This window comes from Lissotriton helveticus, chromosome 2_1 (assembly GCF_964261635.1).
Source record: "Lissotriton helveticus chromosome 2_1, aLisHel1.1, whole genome shotgun sequence".
Lineage (NCBI taxonomy): Eukaryota > Metazoa > Chordata > Amphibia > Caudata > Salamandridae > Lissotriton > Lissotriton helveticus.
This window is the reverse complement of record NC_136059.1, coordinates 2,024,457,440-2,024,482,379: the sequence shown is the minus strand read 5'-3', so window position 1 is coordinate 2,024,482,379 and position 24,940 is coordinate 2,024,457,440. Positions and strand designations below refer to the sequence as shown.

Genomic DNA, 24,940 nt, shown 5'->3' with positions numbered 1-24,940 from the left:
ATGCATTGGGGTGAAAATTTAGGGTGAGAAATTACTGAAGACCAGTGGCAGTGTTGCTGTCTGCAAACAGCAGAGATCTTGGCTAGCTGCAGGCTGAGGGTGATACATTACAAGTACTTGCACCGCCTCTACTACACTCCAATGAAGAAACTTAGACTTAAGCTCACTGATAATGACAGGAGTGAGCGGTGCCAGCAACCAGGGGCGGGGTTCTTACATCTGGCCTGGGAGTGTGTAAGAATACAGGAATTCTGGGATCAGGTATTTGCGGCACTCGAGAAAATGGTGTCTTGAGGGTCTGGAACGAGATCCATTGCTTGCTCTGCTTGGCAACACGGCACAGATCCCCAAAACATACAGGAAATTCCTTGCTATTTCGTTTTTGTTAGCTAAATGTAGGGTGGCCTGTAGATGGGGGAGAGGCCGAGCTCTGAAATTTAAGGAGTCGCTGGCAGACCTTATATATTGCCAGAAGCAGACTACCACGTATGCTGAACTACTGCCACGAGCCTCCAAACCCAAAGACATATGGGGCCCGCTACAAGAGTATCTACGCTCACAGGGTTCCGAAGACACAACTGCCATGATCTTTAGTGCTGCATGAGTAACGTGAGACGCGTTTTATTACATATTCCCTGGTTGTGAGCCACGCATACCTAGCTTGATGTGATTGTTAGGACAGAAGGAACTTAGCGCTATTGCAGACGAGGGGGTATTGGTTACCTGTCTGTCTCTATGCTCTTGACTCGTGGATTGCTCAATTGTGCTGTTGGCTAATGTGACCTCATTGCTCTGTGTCATTGCTGTGAGGTCATTGTATCGCTCACTATAAGGCGTTGGAGACGCATTGTGTAATGGAGGAGACTACCAATATCATAAGTTGACTCACTGTGCACTGTATTGTAATATATTCATGTAATGTACTTAAAAACACAAATAAAGTTTTTTTTTTTAAAGTATGAAAACCTGTGCAGAATGTACCTGCTTCATCGTGCACATGTACACACTACTTTTCAAATATCACATGTAAAGTGGTTTACGTTACAGAAATGCTATATGTTGTGAGCTCCAGTCATTGTGGAATATCGGAATATTGTTTTTCAGAATCTTGTCTCATATAAATGTTGTCTAAAACGTTGTCCACAAAAAAACATTCAATTGTAGTTAATGGACCACCTACACCCTTTTGGGTTATCGTTTTGTCAACAATTTAACAATTTTTAGGACAGTTTTTCATTATATAATATTTTACAGGCAGCCTATGTTACTTTCAGATGGACAAAAGGGTTGCACTCGCCGTTCGCTGATTCTACCGCTTGTCACTGTGCAGGGTGCCCACAGCACATACTTTGCGAAAGCCTCCCACCCATACTAAAACCTCTATCCGGACACACGAACTTGAACTGTGGTACATTTCTCCTTGACATCTAAAACAATATGTCCTTTGGAACACTCTGAATGCTAGTAACAAACCTCCAAGTTTGCATTAGGATTATTTAAAATATTTGTTTTAAAAACAGGTTCTAGTTGATTTAAGAAATATAGGTTTTTTCAACCACTGCTATCCAAGCCTACATGGTGCATTCTTTTTCTATTTAGATTAAATAATTAATCTTGGAAAACACCCTGTGATGTAGCCTGCTCTTTCCCGAACAATTAGCTATCTGACAGAGAAAACAAAGCTGTCAACGAACACTAATGTTTCTGTTCACATAGACAAAGGTACAAATGTATTTTTCTTTTTTCAAATGTGAAAAAATGATTCGATTTGATGCAAAATCTCAATTCCATTTTTATGTCTGGCTTGACAGTGCAGCTGTCTCTGAGAGCTTTGGTCACTACTCTTCTAAAAATAAAATATGTACAGTGGGCTTGAGCGATGTAAACATCTCTCACCTAATGCTATTGGCTATTTGTTGTATCATTCTTTCTGTCTCCAAGAAGCTGCTTTGTTCCAGTGCATGAGGTACATTGTTTTCAGCATGCGGCAGAGACTGTTTGGTGAACACCAAATCTCTATATTAGGAGCCATGTGTTATTTTTGATGAAAATCATAAATTATTTGTGTGGAAAAAATGTTACATGAAAAAAGATTTTCTTTAAAACTGGGGCAGGAGTTTGGGGGTACTGCCATTGTGACAGTAGCCAAGAGTTCCAAAATAGCTTTTGCGTAGATTATTTACAGGGACGTCTACTTCCTTCTGTCACTCTGAGGTAGGCATAACTTATTCTACAACATTTATTTAGGCTGGTTCCTCTCCTGCAATGGGCAAAAAGTTCGCAATCTCACAAGTTAGGTCTTACTAAAAGTATTCTTTTAGACTGCTTGGCCCCTCCACAATAAGGTTAATATTCCCTGCTTAGCTTATGTCAAGAGCACTTTTTCAATATTGGGGATTTCTGACTTTTTTACTAACTCCGAACCTTAAGGTCCTGCCTCCAAAGCCCGGATAAGGCTCTTTTACGACCAGCATCAATGTACTCGCCAGACTGGTGGCCTCCTTAAACTGTCCTCTTTGGCAGATATCAGGCCCTATCCCCCATATATGGGCTTCAAGTTTCAGCTAATTTATGTAGACAATACTCATTACAGGTTATATATAACCAGGTTATGTCGTGACTCTTTACATTTTCTTTGAGCTTTCTCACAACAAGGGGCATGGTTTGAAAACCTTTCCAATTGCTTGTGTGATAACTGCTCACACCAAAGTACAGTTAATATTATTCTTTTTTGCTCTCTTTATAAGTCGGCGCAAACTCTATTTTCAATTCCAGTTTTACACCCTTTAAATTTTAAATCGTGCAAAAAGGGTTACCAGCAAGAACAGCTGCTAGTTTCGGCAGAAGTCTCCTGTGCCGTTATTGTGTTCATCAGAGGGTCATCAATTATTAGAAAAATATATTCTTAGCCACTTCCTGCCTTGACCGTATTATTACAAGTATGAATTTGCACATTAGCACTCTAGCGATCAGTTCCTATGATGGTTTAAAGGGGATTTCATCTTTCTTAACCATGTAATGTGTGATTTTATGTCCCTCATGTCAAGTTTTAATTGTGCTCCCTTTCTTTTTAGGTCTCGCCTGAGCCAGCGCATGCGCTACTCTGGCGAGACATTTAGTAAGTGGGTTTTTAAAAGTCCTACCACACACTTTTGCTGGCCCCAAGCTTGCAGTTACGCCCATGTACACGCGCACAGCCGCCATCTGTTCGTCATGGCTCATTAACTGTACACACACAACCCGCCCCCAAACTCTCTTCCTCATTAAGCATGAGATCACTTTCACTTTCTTTCACGGCTGCGCAGCCAATGCTTGTTGGGGAAGTTGCTGCAAAGGAATTTCCTGTGTGGGCAGACAGAACTTCCTGACTCGTAGGCTTCTTGGAAGGGAGAGAGCCTTTTATAATGAAATGACAAATGAAAGACACGCAGTTCTTAAAAACATTCTATCCAGAACCCAGGCAACGTGCGCCATGTTTGTACCCACGCAGTTGGTGGAAGTTCAACTATGAAGCGAGCATGCGTGCTCCGGCCTGTCCCGCCCCCACCCATGCCCAGGCCCACTGTCACCCTGTGAATATAAGACATCTACACGAAAGCGTGCCATGCCTTTTCTCTTCTCTCTCCTTTTTATTTTTCACACACAACTCCCAAACACACACTCACTCACCTCCCCCTCAAACTAACACACAGAAACACAACACACACAAACACACACACAAACTCACACACACACACACACACTTCGTACAGACTCCATGTACCTATTAGGTTCTCCTCGTCTTGTGTACACGTGCCAACAGCCGACTGTAATAAAATCGAACAAGATATAGTAAAGAAACTCTCTGACAAATATTTGGTTAGCTCATGAGCTAATTAAGTTACCAATTAACTAATATGAAACAGGTATTGCGTAAAAGTGCACGAGAGTCTACTGCGGAGGGATGTGCATTCTCCGTTTAACCTGCATTGCTTTACAAGGGTGAAAAGTTCAACCTGAGGCCAAGGCTTCCAGCAAATAAGGGTTAAGACATTCCAAGACTGACACCAAACTAGACTTCGATTCCCGGAGATGCGGTTTCTGTAAGCTCCCCTGTGACATGTCAAGCCTCGATAATTCTAGGGTTTGGAGACAGCCGTCAGCGCTGAAGGGGTCTGTGAGCCTCATTATTCAGGCAGAGACCCATCAGTGCTATCTGCAGCAAGCATCTCTTGTTGACAGTGGGGTCACCTTCCGCACCCACAGTTCCTGTGGCAGGCAGCAGGCGAGGCCTTCTATAACGGATTATGACGGAGCAACATAAGAAACCAAGCTTGAATTCAAGTGATATATCTCAGTGGACCAACATGCCCGCTACAGAAAATTGAGTGTTGTCTCCAGGGCACACATTTGAATACCTCAACCGTTTATCCTTCACTGGTTTAAAAGATGTTCAATATTAGGTCGCCGATACAAAAAAAATCCTCCAGTTAAGTAACAAAAGATTATTCATTTTGCTGGGTGTGCATAAAAACTTCATATTTTTATTTATTCTTTTTTCTCAGCGACATATTCACACGCAGGGCATTGGTGCCAGGGCTTTCCTTTACCTTATATAATTTGAATGTGGGCTTTCCATCTGATTGCCCGTGAGGATCTGTACATTTAGTTTCAAGTAGCTATTTTTAGGTTTGCGAACCAGAACCAGGATCCCGGTATATTGTTATGAATAGCACATTTCTGGGTGATGCTACCTAGAATTGTAAAGAGTAAAACACTGCAGGGATAGAAGATGGCATTTAAGGAAAATCAATGTCAAACCTAGGCTGTGTTTATGGTATACTAGTTCAAGGGAGAGAGATTATAGATTGCAAACCATTATTCACTATTTAGCCACATTTTCATATTTCAAGTGTACATAAAAATCATATAGTAGACCTAAAACCAGAAATTATTTAGAGGCAAGGGTTACTTGCAGTTACAGTTCAGAGTTCTTGACTACAGGGCAGTGGCCATGCTCTACAGGTTCTGGCCCCAGAGGATGACCTTAGACCCTGAGCCTGCTGCTATATTCTGTGCAGTTCCTACAAGGCATGCTCTTTGCACAGTTTTGATAGTGGATGATGACAGGCAAAATTAATGTTGGACCTGTCGGACATACTTGCAACTATTCCTGGCACTGTGAGTGGGCACTGGCAAGGCAGATATCTATGCCATCCGTCTAGTACCCACAAAGCATGCCTGTAAGCTTGAGAGCATGGGGATGATCATAAGAATGGTATGTTTCCAATACTAACTGGGCATGGCCAGAAGCTATTCCCTCTAGGTGTTGAGAATAGGGGAACTGGACAAAGGGTATGGCCAACTGCCAAGCAGTATGGGTACTGTGGCATGGAATAGAGCCAATGCCCTTTGCCTATGGCGTGCAATGTTTATCAGAAAGCCATGCTTAGCAATTTTAACGGATATGTGTACTAAATACACAACAATGACATTTGGTTTTTCCAGCAAACTTAACAGTGATAAATTTGTACAAAGTCTACACTCATGTATCATGATGTAGCTATATCCAAAGGCCATGGTCATGGGGTATGCCCAATGAGCTACTTCACATGTATTGAGTCCAAATGAGCCAAACGGCATGTCCTGTGACCAGTAGCTATGGGGTATATTCTCTGGTCATATTCTGTGGCTTCTGAAAACATAAGTGTGTGGTAACCACGTGTACTGTGGCCACAAGTCTCGTTCTCAGTATCCCATACATCTAGTAAGTAGAGTGGCATATGACATGTGTGGCAATCCTGCATCCATGCACTGTGTGTGCTCCATGAATGAGCAAAGTGGAGAACATGGCTGCTAATCTACGGCCAATCATTTTCTGATCTGAATGGTAACTAGAGATATGGCTGGATACTTAACTATAACTACCATACTTTGTCAATGCAATTAGTTGCTGGATAGCAACACAACCATAATCTCTCTTTAAGTGTTTTTTTTCTGATTCTATTTTCCTGTACATGTAAGAATTTATGTACCTTAGTTAATATGTGATATTTGTTCAGAACTAAAATGTTCCTTTGATAAAGATGTGGATATATATGTATTTATTTTGCATGTAGCTATGTAATAGTATTCATATTACAGAAACCTATCTGGAGTGCAATGGAACACTGTACGGGGCATGAGTAGGTTGTGCCTGTGAACTAGGAAAGTATTGTTTTTTATCCTTATTGCAGAAAAGTGCCCCTTATTTTGCGTGGTCACCACCACTTTTTGTGAGAGGTTTCTGCTGGTTTATGGATTCTACACACTAGAACACATCTGTCCAGTTCCCAGTGTATGTGCTCTGACCTAAAAGCATGTCAAATTGGTAGATACCTAATTGGGATATTCAACTTACTGATAAGTCTCTAGTATATGGTACAAACTGTGTCCAGGGCATGTAAATTAAATGTAATTAGTAGACTTCAGCACATATTGTGCCACATTTACAATGACAATGTAAAGCATGTCTACAGGCCTGACATCTGTAACCTGGTTTAAAACTGCATATTAGACCTGTCAAACTAACCCCTTTTGACAGACCTACACCCTATTTTTGAATAATAATAAGTCATTCCTAAATAGTCTTTAAGTGTCCATAAGGCAGGGTGCATGACATATAAAAGTAGGGCATGTAAAGTTTAACGTTAAACATTTCTTTATAGTGACAATGTCCTAAAAGTAATTTTCATTTTAGTAGGGTAGCCTTGCAACACTTTATTAAAGTTAATAAAGTTATTTCTGCATAGCAACCAGTTAGCAGGGTAATTTGTGGAGTTTTTAAAATATTAATTACAAATCCAATTCATTGGTATAGTCAGATTAGTAACAAATATTTTACAAACATTATTTTTTCAAACATGCCTTTAGCCTCTAGAAGCCCTGGGTCCATGTGTCACCCAGCAGCTGAATAGCGCCTTGATTAGGTGTGTATTGGTTCCTAGAGCTGAAACAAAAGCCTTGAATGTGTGGAGAAGTTGACCGTCCCCTGACAGGAAGGCCTGCGGGTGCCCAGCTGCTTGCATATCTCTGAAGGAAGTCTACCCTGTTATTGGCAGATGCAGCTCACACCTGGGCCTGCTCCCTTTTGCCTCTCCAGACAGCCAGGTTCTGATCTCAGTGGGAGTGGATCTGCTCCTGCAACTATCTACAGGGGAGGGTTTGCTCATATCCCTGGCAAAGCCTCTAGGGTGAGCATAGAAGCTCTACACAAAGAAGGAAAGTTCTGTTATGTTGGATTTAGGTTGAGAGGGGTACTGTGGGATTGTTTCCAGTAGAGAACATAGGAACTGCTGCAGAAGTGTGTAGAGTTACCTCTGTGAACCTTTCCCTTTTAGTTATGGAGGGGCTAGGAGTCACCCCACCCTCAAGCTAGTGCCGGTATTAATTTGGCACCCCTCTGTACCATCGTCAAAACACTACTGGAACCTGTGGAAAACAGATTAAGAACTGCACATGCTTTTGAGACCTGTGAGGAGAACCCTAATGGCAAGTCCTGCCCCCATTTGTACCCAGAACAAAGGGTCAAGGCTCTGTTAAGCCAGAGAGGCAAAAAAGCTGCAAGAAGATCACTTTACTGTTATAGCCCAGCTGACCAATTTTCACTGGACCTGTCCTGGGCACTGCCGGTGGCTGTGGTTAAATTGAGTCCTGACTTCCAGGTGCTGTTCCTGAGGTCCTGGAATCCTTGGCTGGTGCCAGAGTGCACTCCTCTTGCCCCAACTGTAAAAGCCAAAAAGTTAGAAACTGTATGACTACTTACTGCTTGTTGAACCAACATAAACTCAGGTCGTTGTCGATGCCACAACCGAAGATGTTGAATCACTGGTCAGCCTTAACTTGCTGGTTTATCGTGGTGAAGGAAACCCTACTTCAAGAAAAGTTTCTAAGTCCAAACATAGAGGGCTTTGCCTGAACAGCGCTGAGCAGCATCCAGTCAACTTTGTGGCCTTCCTGGGCATTGACTTTGCCCGTTCTTAGTTTTCCTGCCTTAATTAACAGTTGCACAGGGACCTAGCGCTTCAGTAGCCTGCCACCAGTTGTCCCACCAACAACTTAGCAACCACAATCTTTTCTCCAGAAAAGTTGTAAGTCCGAAGGTAACTCTTTGGCCGGGACCAACCTGGTCCTGGTATCCGACCCGTGCTCCATCGCCAGCCTCTAACCTTACCTTTGTCCATGTCTAGCATGAGAAAAGAAATTATCCCCTTGACTAAACAATATGTTCTGGATAAACAATAATTACCCTATGCCTTTTGCATCTTTGAACACCCCAAAGAAAACAACCAATTATTAATTATAAAATACCATATTCAATTTGTACACTACATGCAAAAGTGTTGACACGTTTCGATGGTTAACACCTTGACCGCGGCGCCGTAGCCGCGCCCTGTGCTGGACATTCCAGAACAGGGCGCGGTCGTGACGGAACCGTTCCGTCATCAGCACAGCTCAGCCGTGACTGATGACGGAACGGTTCCGTCATCAGCATCGAAGGGGTTAAATTTACACTTCCATCTTTATCAAGACAAAATGATTATGTTGTCTCAAAAGTCAATTCTGGTTTCACTCCCCTCAATTTGTAGGATTTATGCGTTTTACTTATTATTCACTTTCACTCTTTTTCCTTTTGTTATACACCAGGCAGTGCTGCATAAACCAAGGCGGCGTACAAGATAGGATGATTGAATACCTCGACAGCCGACCGTAGTTTAAACAACTCATGAAACATAACACGGGGGCGTTAAGACTACGGGATTAAGATTCGAGGAGAGCGCTATATTTTAACAAGATGTATGTTGGATCTTTGGACCACACTAAAAACTGATTTTAAATGAACAATGAAAGGCATGAGGACGTCTCTATTTCTTCGATATTAAAAGGATAAGTGACCATGGGACTGCCTGGTGTATAACAAAAGGAAAAAGAGTGAAAGTGAATAATAAGCAAAACGCATAAATCCTACAAATTGAGGGGAGTGAAACCAGAATTGACTTTTGAGACAACATAATCATTTTGTCTTGATAAAGATGGAAGTATAAGTTTAGCCATCGAAACGCGTCAACGCTTTTGCAGGCACAATCTAAGGTTCAACATTGACCTGTAGATACAGATGAGATCAATGTATCACAAGCTGTGTTTTAAATTATAGTTCCATATGATGTGCAATAGTAAATGACAAGGTGTTGTGTCTTACATGTGTTGTTGTCTCTGTTATGCTGGTCATAACAGTTTGTTGTAATTTGAACTGATACATTTTCCTCTGTATTGTATGTATTGTATTTTAAAGTTGTCTTAAGTCATAATTATGACTTTATATGTGATTTTTAAGTTTTTTTTATAAAATACAATTTGAGTGTAAAAATTGAATATGGTATTTTATCATTAATAATTGGTTGTATTCTTTGGGGTGTTCAAAGATGCAAATGGCATAGGGTAATTATTGTTTATCCAGAACATATTGTTTAGTCAAGGGGATGATTTCTTTTCTTGTTGAAAGTACCTCATTTCCCTTGACACTCGTAAGAGGTCCCTCTCTGTTTTAAATACATGTCTAGCATGACCATTTGCCCACGGTTAGCACTTCATCCTTTTGGGCTCTGTTTTTATTTCAAAGTTAAAAAAACCATGTATTGGATTTTTGTAGTTTTGGTGTAATTTTGACCACTAAAATATTCTCATATTCTCTGTTTTTCATACATTGGAGTAGGATTTTTATTGTGCTGTTTTTTCGACTTTTTAACTGTTCTGGTGATTATAATAGCTTAGTACATGTTCTTAAGTTAAACCTGTCTGCTCTGTGCCACAGATACTAGGGTGTATGATCAAATTTAAATTACTGAAACCTTCACTGAGCGTAACAATAATAGTGCAATTATTCCTTGTGGTGGACAACCATCCACCCCAACTTATAATCTACTTTCTCACACTTACTAAAATATGCTGCACATTATTTGCTTCTGTGTTTCGTAATACAAAAACATGCTCACTGAACCATCATTCAGTGTCACTGTTCGTTTCCCTCTGTCCATGACACGGTCCAAAGTGCTAGTTTCATTTAACTAAAGCAAACAGAATTATCAACTGGTGGTGATTTCTGTTTGAAAGCAGCTTAACATTTATGAACCTCGGGTGTAAGATGTGCTAGAGTTTGGGCCCACCTAAACATTTAGCTCCAGTCCGATGGTCTTGGTAGCAGTTTGAGAGGTAAAAGGGAGAAAATAATCACAGTTAAATCTCAATACAGGGTAACTAATTTGGTCACATAATAATTCACCCGAGAACCAAATCTGAGTTTAGTAGGGTTTAATTATAAATTTAGAAACAAATCGATATAGACCAGCCTCAACATAATGGAGAAATACAGAGTGACCAAAATGAGTCCATATCTCCTGAAGAGATTCATCTTATATAATACAAAGCAGACTTCCAGTGCTTAATTTGTAAACAAATAAGTGCCAGGACTGTTGTTAGGAGGTTGCGCAGCTCGCACCACCCATAGCACCTGCCAACGCTGAAAATGACGGTACCTACACAACTACTAGCCATCACACTGCTACAACTGAGGCAATTCAGTGCTTTGCTGCACCTAGATAAAATCACAAATTTCCTCACTCTGCTGCTACTACTTTGTGCTAAAGGAAAGCCCTAACCCTTGTTTATAAAAGCACTTGTGTTGTTTTAAAACTTCTTAAATCCACTGTATTTCCTGCTGTACATCATACCTGGTGACTTGCTTGCGTGTTCCCCTGTCCACCGCAGTTGCTACCGTTTGAGTGGAGGGAACATTGCGCACACGGGAAGCACCAGGGGGAACTTCCGGCAGGGGTACACTCGAGGTCAGCGCTCTAGTGTTTGAGCAGGACCTATAAAAATCACAATGCCTGCCTTGACACGCAGCGGACGTGCGCAGCGGGCGCGCCGCTGGCGCGCCAAAGGCAAGCCTGTCTGTGCCCGTCCACGGCCGTCCAGGGCCGGGGGCCAGACCCCCTGGCCAATTTCTGACATACTTCAAATCTGCTCTGCTTGCTCTCACACCCGGCAGTCATACACTCAATGTAAGAGTGGCAGACAAACTGCGGGCAGAGAATCTGCTGAGGTTCACCCATACAAACACAACGGACCCATTCCCTACTGTTAAACCCATGCCCAAAAACCTCCACGGCCTAAATATATCAGTCTTAAACACTCGATCTCTACAGAAACATCATCTTGAAATATTCTCACTCCTTCAAGATGATGAGGTAGACATCCTAGCCCTTACTGAAACCTGGCTTGAGGACTCGTTCACCCCAGATGTTATTGCCTCACTCCCTGAGAACTATGATGTCCTCTCGAACAATAGACAAGGAACTACCCGGGGAGGGGGAGTAGCCATTTTTTTTCAACAAACGGCTACAGGTTACCAAAGTAGTGCTGAAAGCTTTGACCAAGCTGACATTCTAGGGGTCAAAATCTCACTTAAATCCTCCTGCTTCTTAATGGCAGTAGCCTATCGCCCCCCAAGGTCAACCCCCATTTTTAACGAATTGTTCCTGGAAATCGTCACCGATTTGTGCTCTCGCTACAAAAAGCTCCTCATCACAGGAGACTTCAACTATCACTGGGACACCGACCCGAAGGAATCTCATGCTAGGCAATTCAAAATAGGAATGGAAGCTATGGGGCTTCATCAGATCGTAGATGCCCCCACCCACCAGAAAGGGCGCACCCTGGACCTAATCTGGACCTCACAAACCTGGGCTAGCCTAACTGAGATTAGCCCCTGTGCCTGGTCGGACCACGCACTCCTAAAATGCTGGGCCCCTATGGACTGTGTAATACCTCCACCAGCCCCAGCCAGCTCAGGGTGCGAAATTGGAAGCAAATCGATGCCGCCAACCTGGCAGAAGCCCTACTTAGCTTACCCCAGGCCCCGTACTCCAGTCAGGAAACTTGGACCTAGAAAGAAAAATCCTGACAAACACCTTGAGCCAAGCCATTGATAAGATAGCGCCAGAGAGTACAATTAGAGCTAGAAACAAAGGGAATGGAGCACCCTGGTTTAATGGCTCCCTAAGAGCGCAAAAACAAAGCCTCCACCAGGCCGAACGGCAATGGCGGAAGTCCTACGAACCAGAATAGCTGGCACTTTTCAAAATAAAACTTACCCTTTACCAAAAGTCTATCATTGACAGGAAGGCGGAACACTATGAGGCAAGGATTGCCGCAGCCACAAACAAACAGAAAGAGACCTTTAAAATTCTGAGAGAACTGAGCCAGAAAGCTGAAGTTAACGTTACCGACATCCCCTTAGACTGTAATTCCTTCCAGTCCTATTTTCTGCAAAAAGTTAAAGACATTATTACTGAGATTGATAACACCCCAATCAACCAAAATGAGCCAATCAACTATCAGGCACCCAACCCCACCGGCCATCAACTTACGGTCTTCCCCCCACTGGATCACACCTCATTAACTCAATTAATGAATGGCACTAAATCAGGTTCCCCTGCGGACCCTTGCCCCCCAAGGATCTTCCTGCTGGCGGCACCAGGTTTAGAACACCAGATACTATCACTATTAAACTGCTCATTGGAGACCAGTTACCTGCCCTCAAATCTAAAGGAAGTAGGAGTAACTCCCCTCCTAAAAAAACCCGGAGAAGACGCCACTAACCCAAAGAACTACAGGTCGATCTCCCAAATTCCCTTTCTGGCTAAAGTGATTGAGCAACATGTTTTAAAAACACTTTCCCTCTTCTTGGAGGATCATCAACTCCTACAAATGCAAAAAGCAGGGTTCAGAGCACACCACAGCACCAAACTTGTGATGCTCTCGGTCCTTGACGACCTAAGAATTATGGCTGATAAAAAACAACCGAGCACCCTGATTTTATTAGATCTATCAGCGGCGTTCGATACGGTCAACCACTCCCAACTTCTAGACTGCCTAACAGCCTTGGGTCTTCAAGGTTCGGCCCATCAGTGGCTGAGTTCCTTCCTCACTGGAAGAACCCAAAAGATTCAGCTGGGGGAACAGGTATCAAACAGGGGAGCCCTTACCTGTGGTGTTCCACAGGGATCCGCCCTATCCCCACTCCTGTTTAACATCTACCTACAACCCCTGGTAACAGCCCTGGCCCACATGGACTGCCGTGTCTTCAACTATGCTGATGACACCCACCTAATTCTTCGGATTGACAACACAGCTTGCGCCCAGGAAACGGCGCAAAACATTCTCAGATTCACCATAAACTGGATGACCAAAAATTCCCTGAAAATCAACCCGGAGAAAACTGAAGTCCTGGGGATTCCCACAAAAAGCAATCCCTGGAATGACCGCTTCTGGCCCCAGGAGTTGGACACCACTCCCTCCCCCACCGCCACCGTCAAAAGCCTAGGCATTAAACTGGATCAAGAGCTTTCCATGGCCAATCAAATAACCACAGTGGTAGGCACCTGCACAGGGCTCTTAAGACAATTACGGAAACTGGCCCCCCTGCTCTCCTCTACCTCCCTACAAATGATCGTCCAAGCCACTATTCTTTCCAGGCAGGACTACAGAAACACACAATACCTTGACCTGCCCCAAAAACTCATCAACAAACTACAGGTGGTGCAAAATGACGATGCTAGGCTGATCTTTAGGCTGCCCAGACGAGCCCATGCCTTGCCTCTGCTCAACAAACTTCACTGGCTTCCTATCAGGCAAAGAGTGAAGTTCAAAGGCCTTTGCATTGCCCACAAAGCGATCTATGGCAAAGCACCAGCATACATAAAGAAAAGCCTTAAGACCTACGTACCAGGACGCTCGCTCCGGTCCGCTGAGGTATGCAACCTGGTGACCCGTCAATGCACCCTGGCATCAAAAGGGGGAAGAACATTCTCTTTTATTCTCCCTAAACTCTGGAATCAGCTGCCAGACCACCTACGCAAAGAACCCGCGCTCCTCGTTTTTAGGAAACAACTAAAAACACTGCTGTTCAGGGAAGCACAGACCACCGTCTAAATCTCCCATCATTGTTGGACTTCTTGATCTGTCCACATAGTTTTAAGCCTCGCCTCCAAAAGCGCTTAGAGACCTGTCGGTGATTAGCGCTATACAAATACAAATACAAATACAAATTCAGACGGTTAGAGGCCCCCAAAGCTCAAAGAATGGTATGGGAGAAATGCATTCATTCTATTCAATTGTTAAACAACTGTTCGCCTACTCATCTCTAAACTACAGAGATAGTTGACAGCTGTCACAAGCGCCGGTGTTGACAATTAAGTGCTGGTGCCGAGCACCTGAAACCATTGTCTCAAATTAAGCACTGCTGACGTCTAACTCTATGATGACGATGCCAATAATCAGGAAAAATGATTTGGTCTTAAACTGCATCAAATGATTCTCCAAGGTAAACATGAGCAAGCAATCTCTCCCTACACTATTTAAAAAGGCAACCCTAAACTAAGAAGCATTTAGTAACAGGGTTACAGAATGCATGCTCATATCTACACATTAATAAATGCAGCTTCTTAATACATGTATAAATTGTAAAGGATTACAAAGATGTCATTCCAAATGCACTTGCATGAAATAATTCTTGTTACACATATAATTGTTTAAACATTAATCTACACATACACATTCTATTCCCTTGTTATTTTTTATGTTTGTATACATATTGCTGATAATTCTATCAGAGAGGTTAAATCTTGTAAAGTTTCTTCAATGATGCCTGTTGGACTTGGCCCTTTTTGCAGGGGCATCCCTGAACTTTTTCCCTTCCTCCTCTATTTTTTTTCTGACCTGTTGTTGGCTGTGTTATGACTCTGGGCACTTTACCACTGCTGATCAGTGCTTAAGTGCATATGCTCTCCCTATTGTAAATTGATGTATGGATTAGTGATTCCATGATTGGCTGGCTTGGTTTACTTGTCACCTAGTACAATGCACTGAGTGTGCCATGGGCTTGTAAACCAAATGCTGCTGGTGAGCTTGCAGTACTGGTTTTGCCACCCACAGAAGCAGCCTGTAAAAGTGTGTCTCAGGTCTGCTATTGCAGAGCCTGTGTGCAGTCTGGTACTGCCATGTTGACTGGGCACATGCACCCACTTGCCAGTCCCCAAACCTTCCCTTTTCTTCATATAAGACACCCCTATAGTAGGCCCAAGGGCAGGGTGCATTGTACGTATAAGGTAGGACAAGCCCTGATGTGTGTGGCATTCCTAATAGTGAATTATAGCCATTTTCATTTATCACTATTGCAAGGCTACCTATTCCCCGTAGGCCAGAATGGGCAGTTAGATTATTACATTTTATAAACCTAACTGACTCAGGGAACTAGGTAGAAATTCGAGTTTAGTATGCCTGCACTCAGAATGAATGATAAAATACATATTTTAGTGCAGTTGGTTTTACCATTCTGTGTTTGAAAATACCACTTTTAGAAAGTAGGTATTTTCTTGTCTAACTATCCAAGCCTGCCTCTGCTAGGTTGTGTATTCCTTGTCTGGAATTTGAGTGACAGGGCTGGGGGATTCCAGGAGACAGGGTGAGTCAGCCCAGTAGTGAATAGAGAGATCTGCATCTAGATGGGAGGGAGGAGTTGCACCTGGGACCTGAATAGGGCTGTGCCTTCCCTCCACAATGCTGGCTCCACCTCCTGTGGTGCGTCTGATGTCTCTGCCCTGCACTGTGAAAGGAGAGAAGGAGTCATGTCAACAGAGTGCTCCAGGGCTGGGCCTTTCCTCCACAATGCTGGTTTTACCTCCTGTGAGGCGTCTGATGTTTCTTCCCTGCACTGTGAAAGGAAAGAAGGAGTCATGGAAACAGAGTGCTTTAGGACTGACAAGAACTGGTTTGGACTAGGCAAAGGCTCCTCTGTCCTCAGAGGACAAAGCATATTGGGGTATAAGTAGTGGGACCCTGATCCCAAGAAATGAGATCACTTTGGGAAACAAGAAGAAACCTTTGCTGAGGAGAGGAACCAGAAGAAACTCAGGAGAGACTATCCCTAAGCTGAAGTGCTGCTTGGGGGATTGGCCTGCAGTGGTTGCCTGACTGGCAAAGAAAGTAGAAAGGAACTTTGTGTATGCTTTCTTCAACTTGTGAAGGATCTCCAAGGGCTTGAGAGAAGAGCTTGCCTCCTGCTGAAGTCTCAGGGACAACAGACTTCAATCACCAGCTCCACAAGAATTCTTTGGAAGTGCCTGCAGCTGTTTGGGCCTTCTGAGGGACTGCCTGTCTCAAGGAGCTGGAAGCGCGACTCACAAAAAAGAAGAGTGTCGCCGTCGCAGCTACTGCAGTCACATCACTGAACAAGGATGTTGCTGCTGTAGCTATCGCATTGCACCACATCACAGGAAACGTCTTGCAACATCAAAGAAGCGTGTCGCCATCGCAGCCGCTGCTGTCTCATCACTGAGCTGTAGCTGTCGCATTGCACCGCAAAAGCACCTCGCATCCACGCAGAAGAATTTCACCGCCAAAGCCGCTGTCGGCACACCACTGGACAAGGGTGTCGCCGCTGCAGCGGTCGCATCAAGTCGAGATCTTGCAACATCGGAGGAGTGTGTTGCATCAAGAAGAAGATACCATCTTTGTTTCTTTGCACCGGATCTTGAACGCATCACCGTCTTTGCATGTGAGGAACTACTTCATCACCATCCCTGCAACACTTTTGTTGTAGAAGCATTACGCATCTTAAGGTACATTGACTCAAAGTGTCGCATTTTAAGATCTAAAGAGAACTAAGCTAATTCTACCATTTTAAGTACAGTATTGTGGATTGTTGTAGTTTGTGGTCTTGCGTTACATCTATATAAAAGAATACTTATTTTTAATATACTGCTTGTGTGGTGTCCATCTGGAGTGTTATCACTTGGTTTCTGTATGTATTTACAAATGCTTTACACACTGCCTCTGAGATATGCCTGTCTGCTCTTGCCAAGCTACCAAGGGGGTGAGCAGGGGTTATTTTAGGAGTGTACCCCCTTACCCTGACTGGAGGCAAGGGTCCCTATTTATAACAAGTACCTACCTGTGCCAACTAGGGACCCCCCAAATCTAACAATGCCAAAGAAGATGAATGAACAATTGATGTCACATCCTGTGATGTCATATTATGTGTAAATTAGAGCTGTCTCACATTTCCTCTCTCTACCTTGGGCACTAAAAACAGGAGGATAAGGCCTGCCATAAAATGCTACAACTGACTCTTTTTCTCATGCAACTCCACAGGCACCTGTACACTGCCAAGTGTTCTAATGTTATGACTGCTTGAACATCATGGTGTTGGACGGTGAGCAGATGTTTTTTTCAGTTGTTTAACAACGTTATCTGATGAATGCTTATACTTTTTTGGTTCCATTTCAGGTTGCCCGAATCTGCGGTGTCTGTACTGAAAAGTCAGCATTTACGAGAGAAGCTTCTTCAGTCATTCTTTCTTGACAAAGTTTACTGGGACAGCCAAGGAGGTCGCCAGGGGATTGAAAAACTTATTGATGTGATCGAAAGGAGGGCCAAAATTCTTCTAACCTATATCAACGCACACGGAATCAAAGTCATGCGCATGAATGACTGAAGGCAGCAGATTCATGGATGACGTACAAAATGGCGACTTTCATTGTTTATACCTGTTGCAGCATACTTTACCATTTCATAACAGGAAGTGCAGCAGAGCGGTGCATAGCCATTCCCCGAGAGCACAAACACCAAGGAGCATGTGATACGTTCTCTCATTGGCTCAGATTCTTGTGGAACAATGTATTGAGCTAACAGATCAAACTTGACACAACAGTGTATACTGTAAATTGGTTCATTTAATGGCAAAACACATTTTTGTACTTTCCATACCGACAAATGCTTGTAAACGCGCTTGCTTACAGTTCCTCCATACCACAATATTGCACCATGTCCTTTAACTCATAAAGCACTGTGAAATGCGCGAGAGGAGCGAAGTGAAATGTAATGTTTCCTAATTCTCGCTATTGAAGGGAACGAGCTTGCCCTCTGTTGCTACACATTGTTACACTACAGCTTTACATTCCCGGGTGTAGCAAAGAAAGGTTTTGAGTTTTGGTAAATGACACATTTTTTTGTCATACTGAAATGAAAAATTGCAACACGTGTCTTCCTCGAGGAAACCAACAGGGATTTCCTGCTGCATTATGTGATATTTATTCTGATTGTCAAATTCCGAATGTAAGTTGCAGCCCGTGGAAACAAAAATCTTCAGAAATGTAAGAAATGGGTCAAAAGTGTACGGGAAATTCCTTTTGTGATTGAAGCAGCTTGGTATGACAACTGGCTCTTCAGCCAGGTCTTTGTGTAAACGTCCGAGGAATGTAGTGTTGGCTGTCCAGATTTCACAGCATCCTGTGTTAGGCAGCGGAGAAGCGCAATATGTTAGGCAGAACATGATTTTTTTACATGCTGATAATAAGCCAGAAGTCATTTTTTTCTACAAAATAAACAAGATGATCACCGTGCTAGAAACGCAGCGCGGCCTGAGCACTGTCCCCTTTGTGTGGAGTGGGGCTTATGTGCGCATTTATTTTGTGGTTTATTACGACGTTGTGTTAAATATGTTAAGCTTGGAAGGTTCCTACTTGACATTCAACTGAGAGAAGTGAGTGGGCGGATGTGTGTGCGCGAGCACGAGTCTGAGTGTGAGAAAAAGAGGGGACGAGGGTCAGCGAGAGAGAGAACGGGAGAGGAGATTAAGAGAGAGAAAGGGGAGTATTGTGCATCCTGTACACAATAGGCTGTATTGTCTGCCTAAAGGCCTGTATCAGCAAACATCAAGCACTTGATCGACAACCAGGATTCAAACTCAAAGCTAAGGGGGTGGGAAATTGTATAGTGTTTTTTTAATTTTTCAAACGTTCCTTATTTCAAACGAATACAAGTTACTATCCACAGTTTACTGAGTCTCGGTATGTGATTTTTCACTTTTAATGGTTTTACCTACACGCCTCGTTTAAGAGGTTTAGAAAAAAATTGTTTTTCATAATAGCGCCATTTAAAAATTCTCAATGACTATGCTGCATCGACTTGCAGCACCTGCCTGCCACCAAGAAATATTACCAGTGTGCAAGGTAAACTACGCAAGGGAGCAATACGCAGGATGTAGGCAAGACTTTGCTCGTGTGGTAAACACTTCGCACAACCTTACAGTGGCTGCTGCAAGAGCCCTTCAAAGTCCTCAGCACTGCAGTTCAAAGTCGGACAGCTGTTCAATTTTACCAGAAAGCAACCGCCGAATCAATTCGTCATTTTCCATTTGTGAATGTCAAAGTAAGTCGTGTTTGCACTGTGCAAGTTTACCTTCATTTCTTATCTGAGAATTTTGACGTAATGTATTGTATGATTTTGAAAGACCTTGCTGCAGGACAAAGAGCTTTTAGACCATTGGATAGGATACACGTCCTACGCAAGAGTAACCTTCAAGTTGAATCCATAAAACGATTAAATAAAAAGAGATGACGTCTTTATGGTATTAGTGTGCCACCTAATTCTTGGATGAAAAACATCAATTACCTAGAGAATATCATTCAATACTCCCATTATGTTTTAGAAAATTATTGATCCTACACAAACTTTAGAGGTTGTTATGAGGTGCTAGTCCATGTGGGAATGCTTAAACGAGGTGTTGATGTATGAGGTGAGTAGTCACACTTTTCCACCCTTGAACGATAACAAAGTTAGGTTATATAGGTTGCAGCCGGCACACAACACCTGCCAATGTTATCCAGCGACCCATTGTAAAGCTGATAAGAAGTGTGTGCTTTCTTTCGCGTGCATGCTGGGGCACGAACACTTATAATCCCAGCTGACTGAAAAAGGATTGTTCCTCTAAACATTAACGTGTAGCCACATCCTAGGTTCGAATAAATATTAGATGGCTATAGAAAACAAAAGGGTATTCATTGATAAGTCCCTCCCTGTATGAAAAGGTAGCGTGCTGAGGAAAAATCACCTGAACCTATGACACTTAGGGGTATATTCACAAGGACTCAACTCCGAGATATCCTCACTCTAACGCAACAAATGTGGAGATAGAATTAACATCCCATTCACAAGCTGGTGCAAACTGCAGACATAGCTTGTATTCCCACGATAACTGCCCCAATATTTATCTCGACGGTGGACACCACCAACTAACCCTAATGAGATGCAGAGTAGGCGCTCCAGTGCAAAAACACACGGAAAATCCACAACACCACTTTTACAACGAAAAACAGGAGATAAGCCTCGGTAGCAGCAGGGAATTAACACGCTGATGTAAAGCAGGACGACTGCCTGCAGCATGAAATGGAGCCCAGCCAAGAGCCACACCGGAAGACCCAGAAATGCCATGGAGACAATGATCATGCAACGCGGATACCCATGACCCATTGCATGTGTCCTGCAGCCAGGTTCCATGTTGGGAATCTGGTCCCATGACCAAAAACGACAGTGGACATGGCTGCTTTTGCCTGGACTCATGATCCATGCGCGGACAACCGACGTGGGTTAACACAAACTTGTGTCAGTCAGTCAGTCAATAATCTTTATTCGATTATTAAAAATCATAAAAGAGCGAGCAATAATACATAACAACATTTCATCAAGACACATAATAGTATAGATCAATATTTTGTTAAAAAACCCTAAAATCACATTATACAAAATAAGTTATACATTAATGTTAAAAAGAGTAAAATCGATAAAATATAAAAGGTAAACATTAATCTGGGACAAGGTGCCTAATTCTAGAACGATGCTTATTTGTACGTACGCCTGCAACCAAAAAACTAGCAACATGAAAAGCTACTTTTAAGTTCGGAAGAAGTTGCAGGAACATCATAGCTGGTTTTACCTGTGTAAAACCCAAATTGCACAGTATAGGCAGCAAATATTTTTTCCTAATCTCTTTATAATGGCCGCAGAACAAGATAAAGTGAGTCGTGTCCTGGGTGGAAAAATAATCGCAATCGCATGGTTCGGCATTTTCAGGTCTAATCCACTTTTTAAAATTACCCAGAATGAAGGGAATCAAGTCAAGACGAAATCTCGTTAGAAGGAAACGGTGGTATGGTTTATTTACCAAAAAAAGATATGGTTCCATACCTGGGACAGATGTTAACGTACAATGTTTCCTAACCGTAGATTTATTTAACTCTCTGGCTTCCCTCTCCAAAACATAATAATTTGTCAGGAGATTTTTAACTATTTTTATGTCTTCCTGATTTATCAAATGTGGAGAAGAAAAAAGTTCGGGTCGGCCAACTAAAGTTAACTGCGTCTGAACGTATTTTAACCACGGGATATTGTGTGCTCTATCCAGGGCTAAACAGTCTTTAAGGATGTAATGATTTAAAGTAAGCTCCTGGTTGAGCCAAACTTTCAACCATCCAGTAACTGGGGCTAATTTTAAAATGTCGGTGATATAGCCCAGTCCAAGCTCTGTGTGTATTATGTATGTAGAAGTCGATTGAGGGACAGAAAGCAGGGTTCTCAAGAATTTATTTTCTACTTTCTGGATTTTATCAAATTCATGATTTGTGTACCCCCAAATAACAGAGCCGTATTGAGCAACCGACAAACATTTAGCTTTGTAGACCTTTATAATGCTTTCCATGGGACGGGCTCCAAGTTTTTTAGCAAAACCAAGCAACCCAGCAGCCGCTCTTGCTACAGCGTTGCTTTTAGCCAAAAGCTGGGGGCCCCACGTGCCCTTTTCATCAAAGGTCACTCCTAGGTAAGGAAAGGATGGGACTCTCCTAACCTCTTTCCCAGCACAGAAAAAAGTTTTAGTCTTTCTTTTCCTGCCTGCGGCTCCTGCTATCATTACGTGGGATTTTTCTACATTAGTTTTCATGTCCAAAGAGGACATGAAATCCCCAAAGGATAAAAGGAGTTTATTTAATGCCACTCCAGAGCGTGCTAAGAGGACAGCATCATCCGCGTACAGGAGGACAGGTATCTTTATCTCACCTGCACGCGGGATGTCAATATGGGAATCTGCCAGGACTGCCTCGAGGTCATTTATATAAAGAGTAAAGAGGAGGGGGGCAAGGATGCATCCTTGCCTAACCCCCCTCTCTGACTTAAAGTGACAAGTACATCTTCCTTCCCTGGTCACTCTGACCGAGGTCTTAAGGTCTCTATGTAGCTCCGCCAGATACCTCACCAAGGGAGCATCAATGCCCATGGACAAAAGGACCCCCCACAGCTTAGCCCTGTTAACCAGGTCAAAAGCTGAGGAGAGGTCCATAAAGGCCATTTACAGAGAGCCCCCCTTGGCAATTACATATTTATTTACGATCAGTTCTAGGTTTAAACACTGATCTAAAGTTCCTCTTTTGGCTCTAAAACCATATTGTGCATTTGATAGGGCACCCTTCCCTTCTAAAAGCTGAGTCAGTCTTCCTAAAAGGACTCTCCCCAGGATTTTAACACTAGAATCAATAAGGGAGATTGGCCTATAACAGGCCGGGTCTGTTCTTTGTCCCTTTTTGAAAATCGGTATTATGGTAGATTTAGACCAGCTAATGGGAAAAATAAAATCTCTTGTAGCGTTAAAAATATTAGTAAGAATTTTGGCACTTAATTCAGGGGCACTCTTAAAGAAATCTGCGGGAACCCCATCGGGGCCCGGTGCCTTTTTAGAGTGTGTGTCACTGATCGCTTTTTTTACCTCCTCAATGCTAAAAGGGGGGATAATAGCTACTACTTGTGTAGGTTGTATTTCACAACCTGGAGTGTTATCAGGGCAGCTATAGATGTTATTGAAATGTGTAACCCACTGTTCATCGGGTATGGTGCAATCTGCTCTCTTTTTCTCTAAACCCACAGAAAATAGATGGTTTATTATCGCCCAAAATCTAGAACTATCTCTCTGTGTATTGGGCGTCAATAAATCGTTCCAGGCCTCCTTTTTGATCTCAGATTTCCTCGTCCTGATAGCATAATTATATTTTTTTCTCAGTGATGCTATCTGTTCTTTGTCTCTTGGTTTGTTTTTCAAAGCCTTCAGGATGATTGAGTGAGCCTTGGAACAATTTGAATCGAACCATTTTGGGCCCCTATATATATGGGGCTTTTTCTTTACAGTCAGGTCTAAATTGACCTGGCGGCAAATAACGTTAAACGCTTCTATCAAAGTGGTAACAGAGTTATTATTATCCAAGCAGATTGCAACCTCCTCCTCAACTTTGGCCAGGGAATCCTGTATAAAGGTAATTGGGGTTACTTGATCCCATTTCAGTCTGCGATTCTGATCTTCCAGAACTAAATCGGTCACACATAAAACTTCAATTTCTCTCTTTCCCAAAACTCCCTGAGATACAATCTCTAAAATTACTGGGTTATGGTCACTAAAAACTGAAGTTTCTACCTTGTAATTAAACACTTCAGACAGAATACTGGACGATAAAAAAATATAATCCACAATTGTGCCGGTGTTGTTACCCACGTATGTAGGTAACCTTGAACATGTGTTGCTACTATAAGATTCATAAAGATTAAAAGTTGCTAAGAGTGATTCCAGAGCCTCTCCACGTGATGAGTGTTTAAAATGCGGGGTGGAGAGGTAGGGGGAAAAATCCTCGTATTCCACGCGGCAATCCATGTTACATGGGTGAATATTATAGTCTCCCATGAGAATCACATCAAAACCATGGACACTATTCTCACTGTGGGTGGACAGGAAATCCTCTAGAGTTACCAAATGCTCGTTCAAGATTTGACTGACAGGAGAATTATAAAAATTAACAAATATTTTAGGCTGTAAGTTTTGTGTGGTTAATTCAACCGCTAAGATATTTGTTGAGTTGGTTTTAATCTGTCTTGGCTTTCCTTGAATATCTAAGGAAATATATATAGCCAAGCCCCCCTTGGCCCTTCCAGAATTACTAGGTACTGCAGGTACAAAGAAATGGGAAAAGCCGTCTAGGACGAGTCTGTCTGACGTTTCCCAAGTTTCTTGGAAGGCAAGAATGTCATTGGATCTGACCATCTCCAACCAGTTCTTATCGTTGAATTTAGATCTGATGCCAGCAACATTCCAGCTCATAATTCTGCAGGCCCTGTTACCTGTGAATTTTGGATCTAAAGGCCCGAAGACAGGCAAAGGACCCTCATCATTAGTATCTTTTCTGAGAGAGAGTCAATTGTTTTGATCCATGAAGGATAATGGGGCATAGCGATTAAATAATTGAAGGGGTTCTACGAAAGAATTTTGCTGTGGTAGAAGGGGATAATGAATCATTGCATTATGCCTCATATCTTGCCCCCGTCTAGGATTAGAGTCCCAAAATCTATCCCACCCTGGCGCAGGAGTCCTTGGGTGAGTGACGTTCTGTTGCTCCCCATAGAAAAACTTCAGGGTTAGAGGAACAACAGTGCCCTGTCTGCGTTGAGGAGGGAATAAGTTAGCAAGTATGTTAGGAAGGACATCTTGATTTGAGAGGCTCACTGCCACACAGTCCCCTTTAAACTTTTTCGTCCGGTTTCCCAGCCAGGGGACCCTGGTTGCTGACTTAATTACGTTTGCCAATTGGTGTTTTCCCCCTGGAGCTAACCGCATATTACTGGTTAGCCAGTGCAGAGCCTTGCTTGTAAGGGAGGTAGGGCTTTCCACTGTTCCCCCTTCCAAAGGAGGGACATTCGCTAGCACAAGAACCACTGGTGTGGCCTCGACTAAAAATTGTAGGGGGTCCGTAGAATGAGCAATTACTGGGGGTAAGCTGACAGCGGGATAATTATCTTTTGGGATGTTAACTAAAAGAGGGCCCTCAATAGTAGTGGTCAATGATGTTGATGGTTGGGGCGGTAAATTCTCAACAGACAACTGAGTCCCTACACCATCACTTACAGTCTCGCTAACCACATTTCCCCCTGTATTATTGCTCGAGTTTGTAACTATCGTGGTAATGTTTTCTACCCCTCCTGCAACCGTGGTGTG

At 42.9% G+C, this 24,940-nt stretch overlaps 1 protein-coding gene across 1 annotated transcript in view; it reads left to right on the top strand.

Moving 5' to 3' along the window:
* GASK1B (golgi associated kinase 1B) overlaps positions 1 to 19,487 on the top strand; it is a 258,634-nt gene extending 239,147 nt beyond the window's left edge. Inside the window, exon 4 of the mRNA XM_078676990.1 lies at positions 17,365 to 19,487. Coding sequence (XP_078533116.1) covers positions 17,365 to 17,572 — 208 coding nt within the window. The 3' untranslated portion in view covers positions 17,573 to 19,487. The remainder of the gene's footprint in view (positions 1 to 17,364) is intronic.
* Positions 19,488 to 24,940: the final 5,453 nt, after the last annotated feature.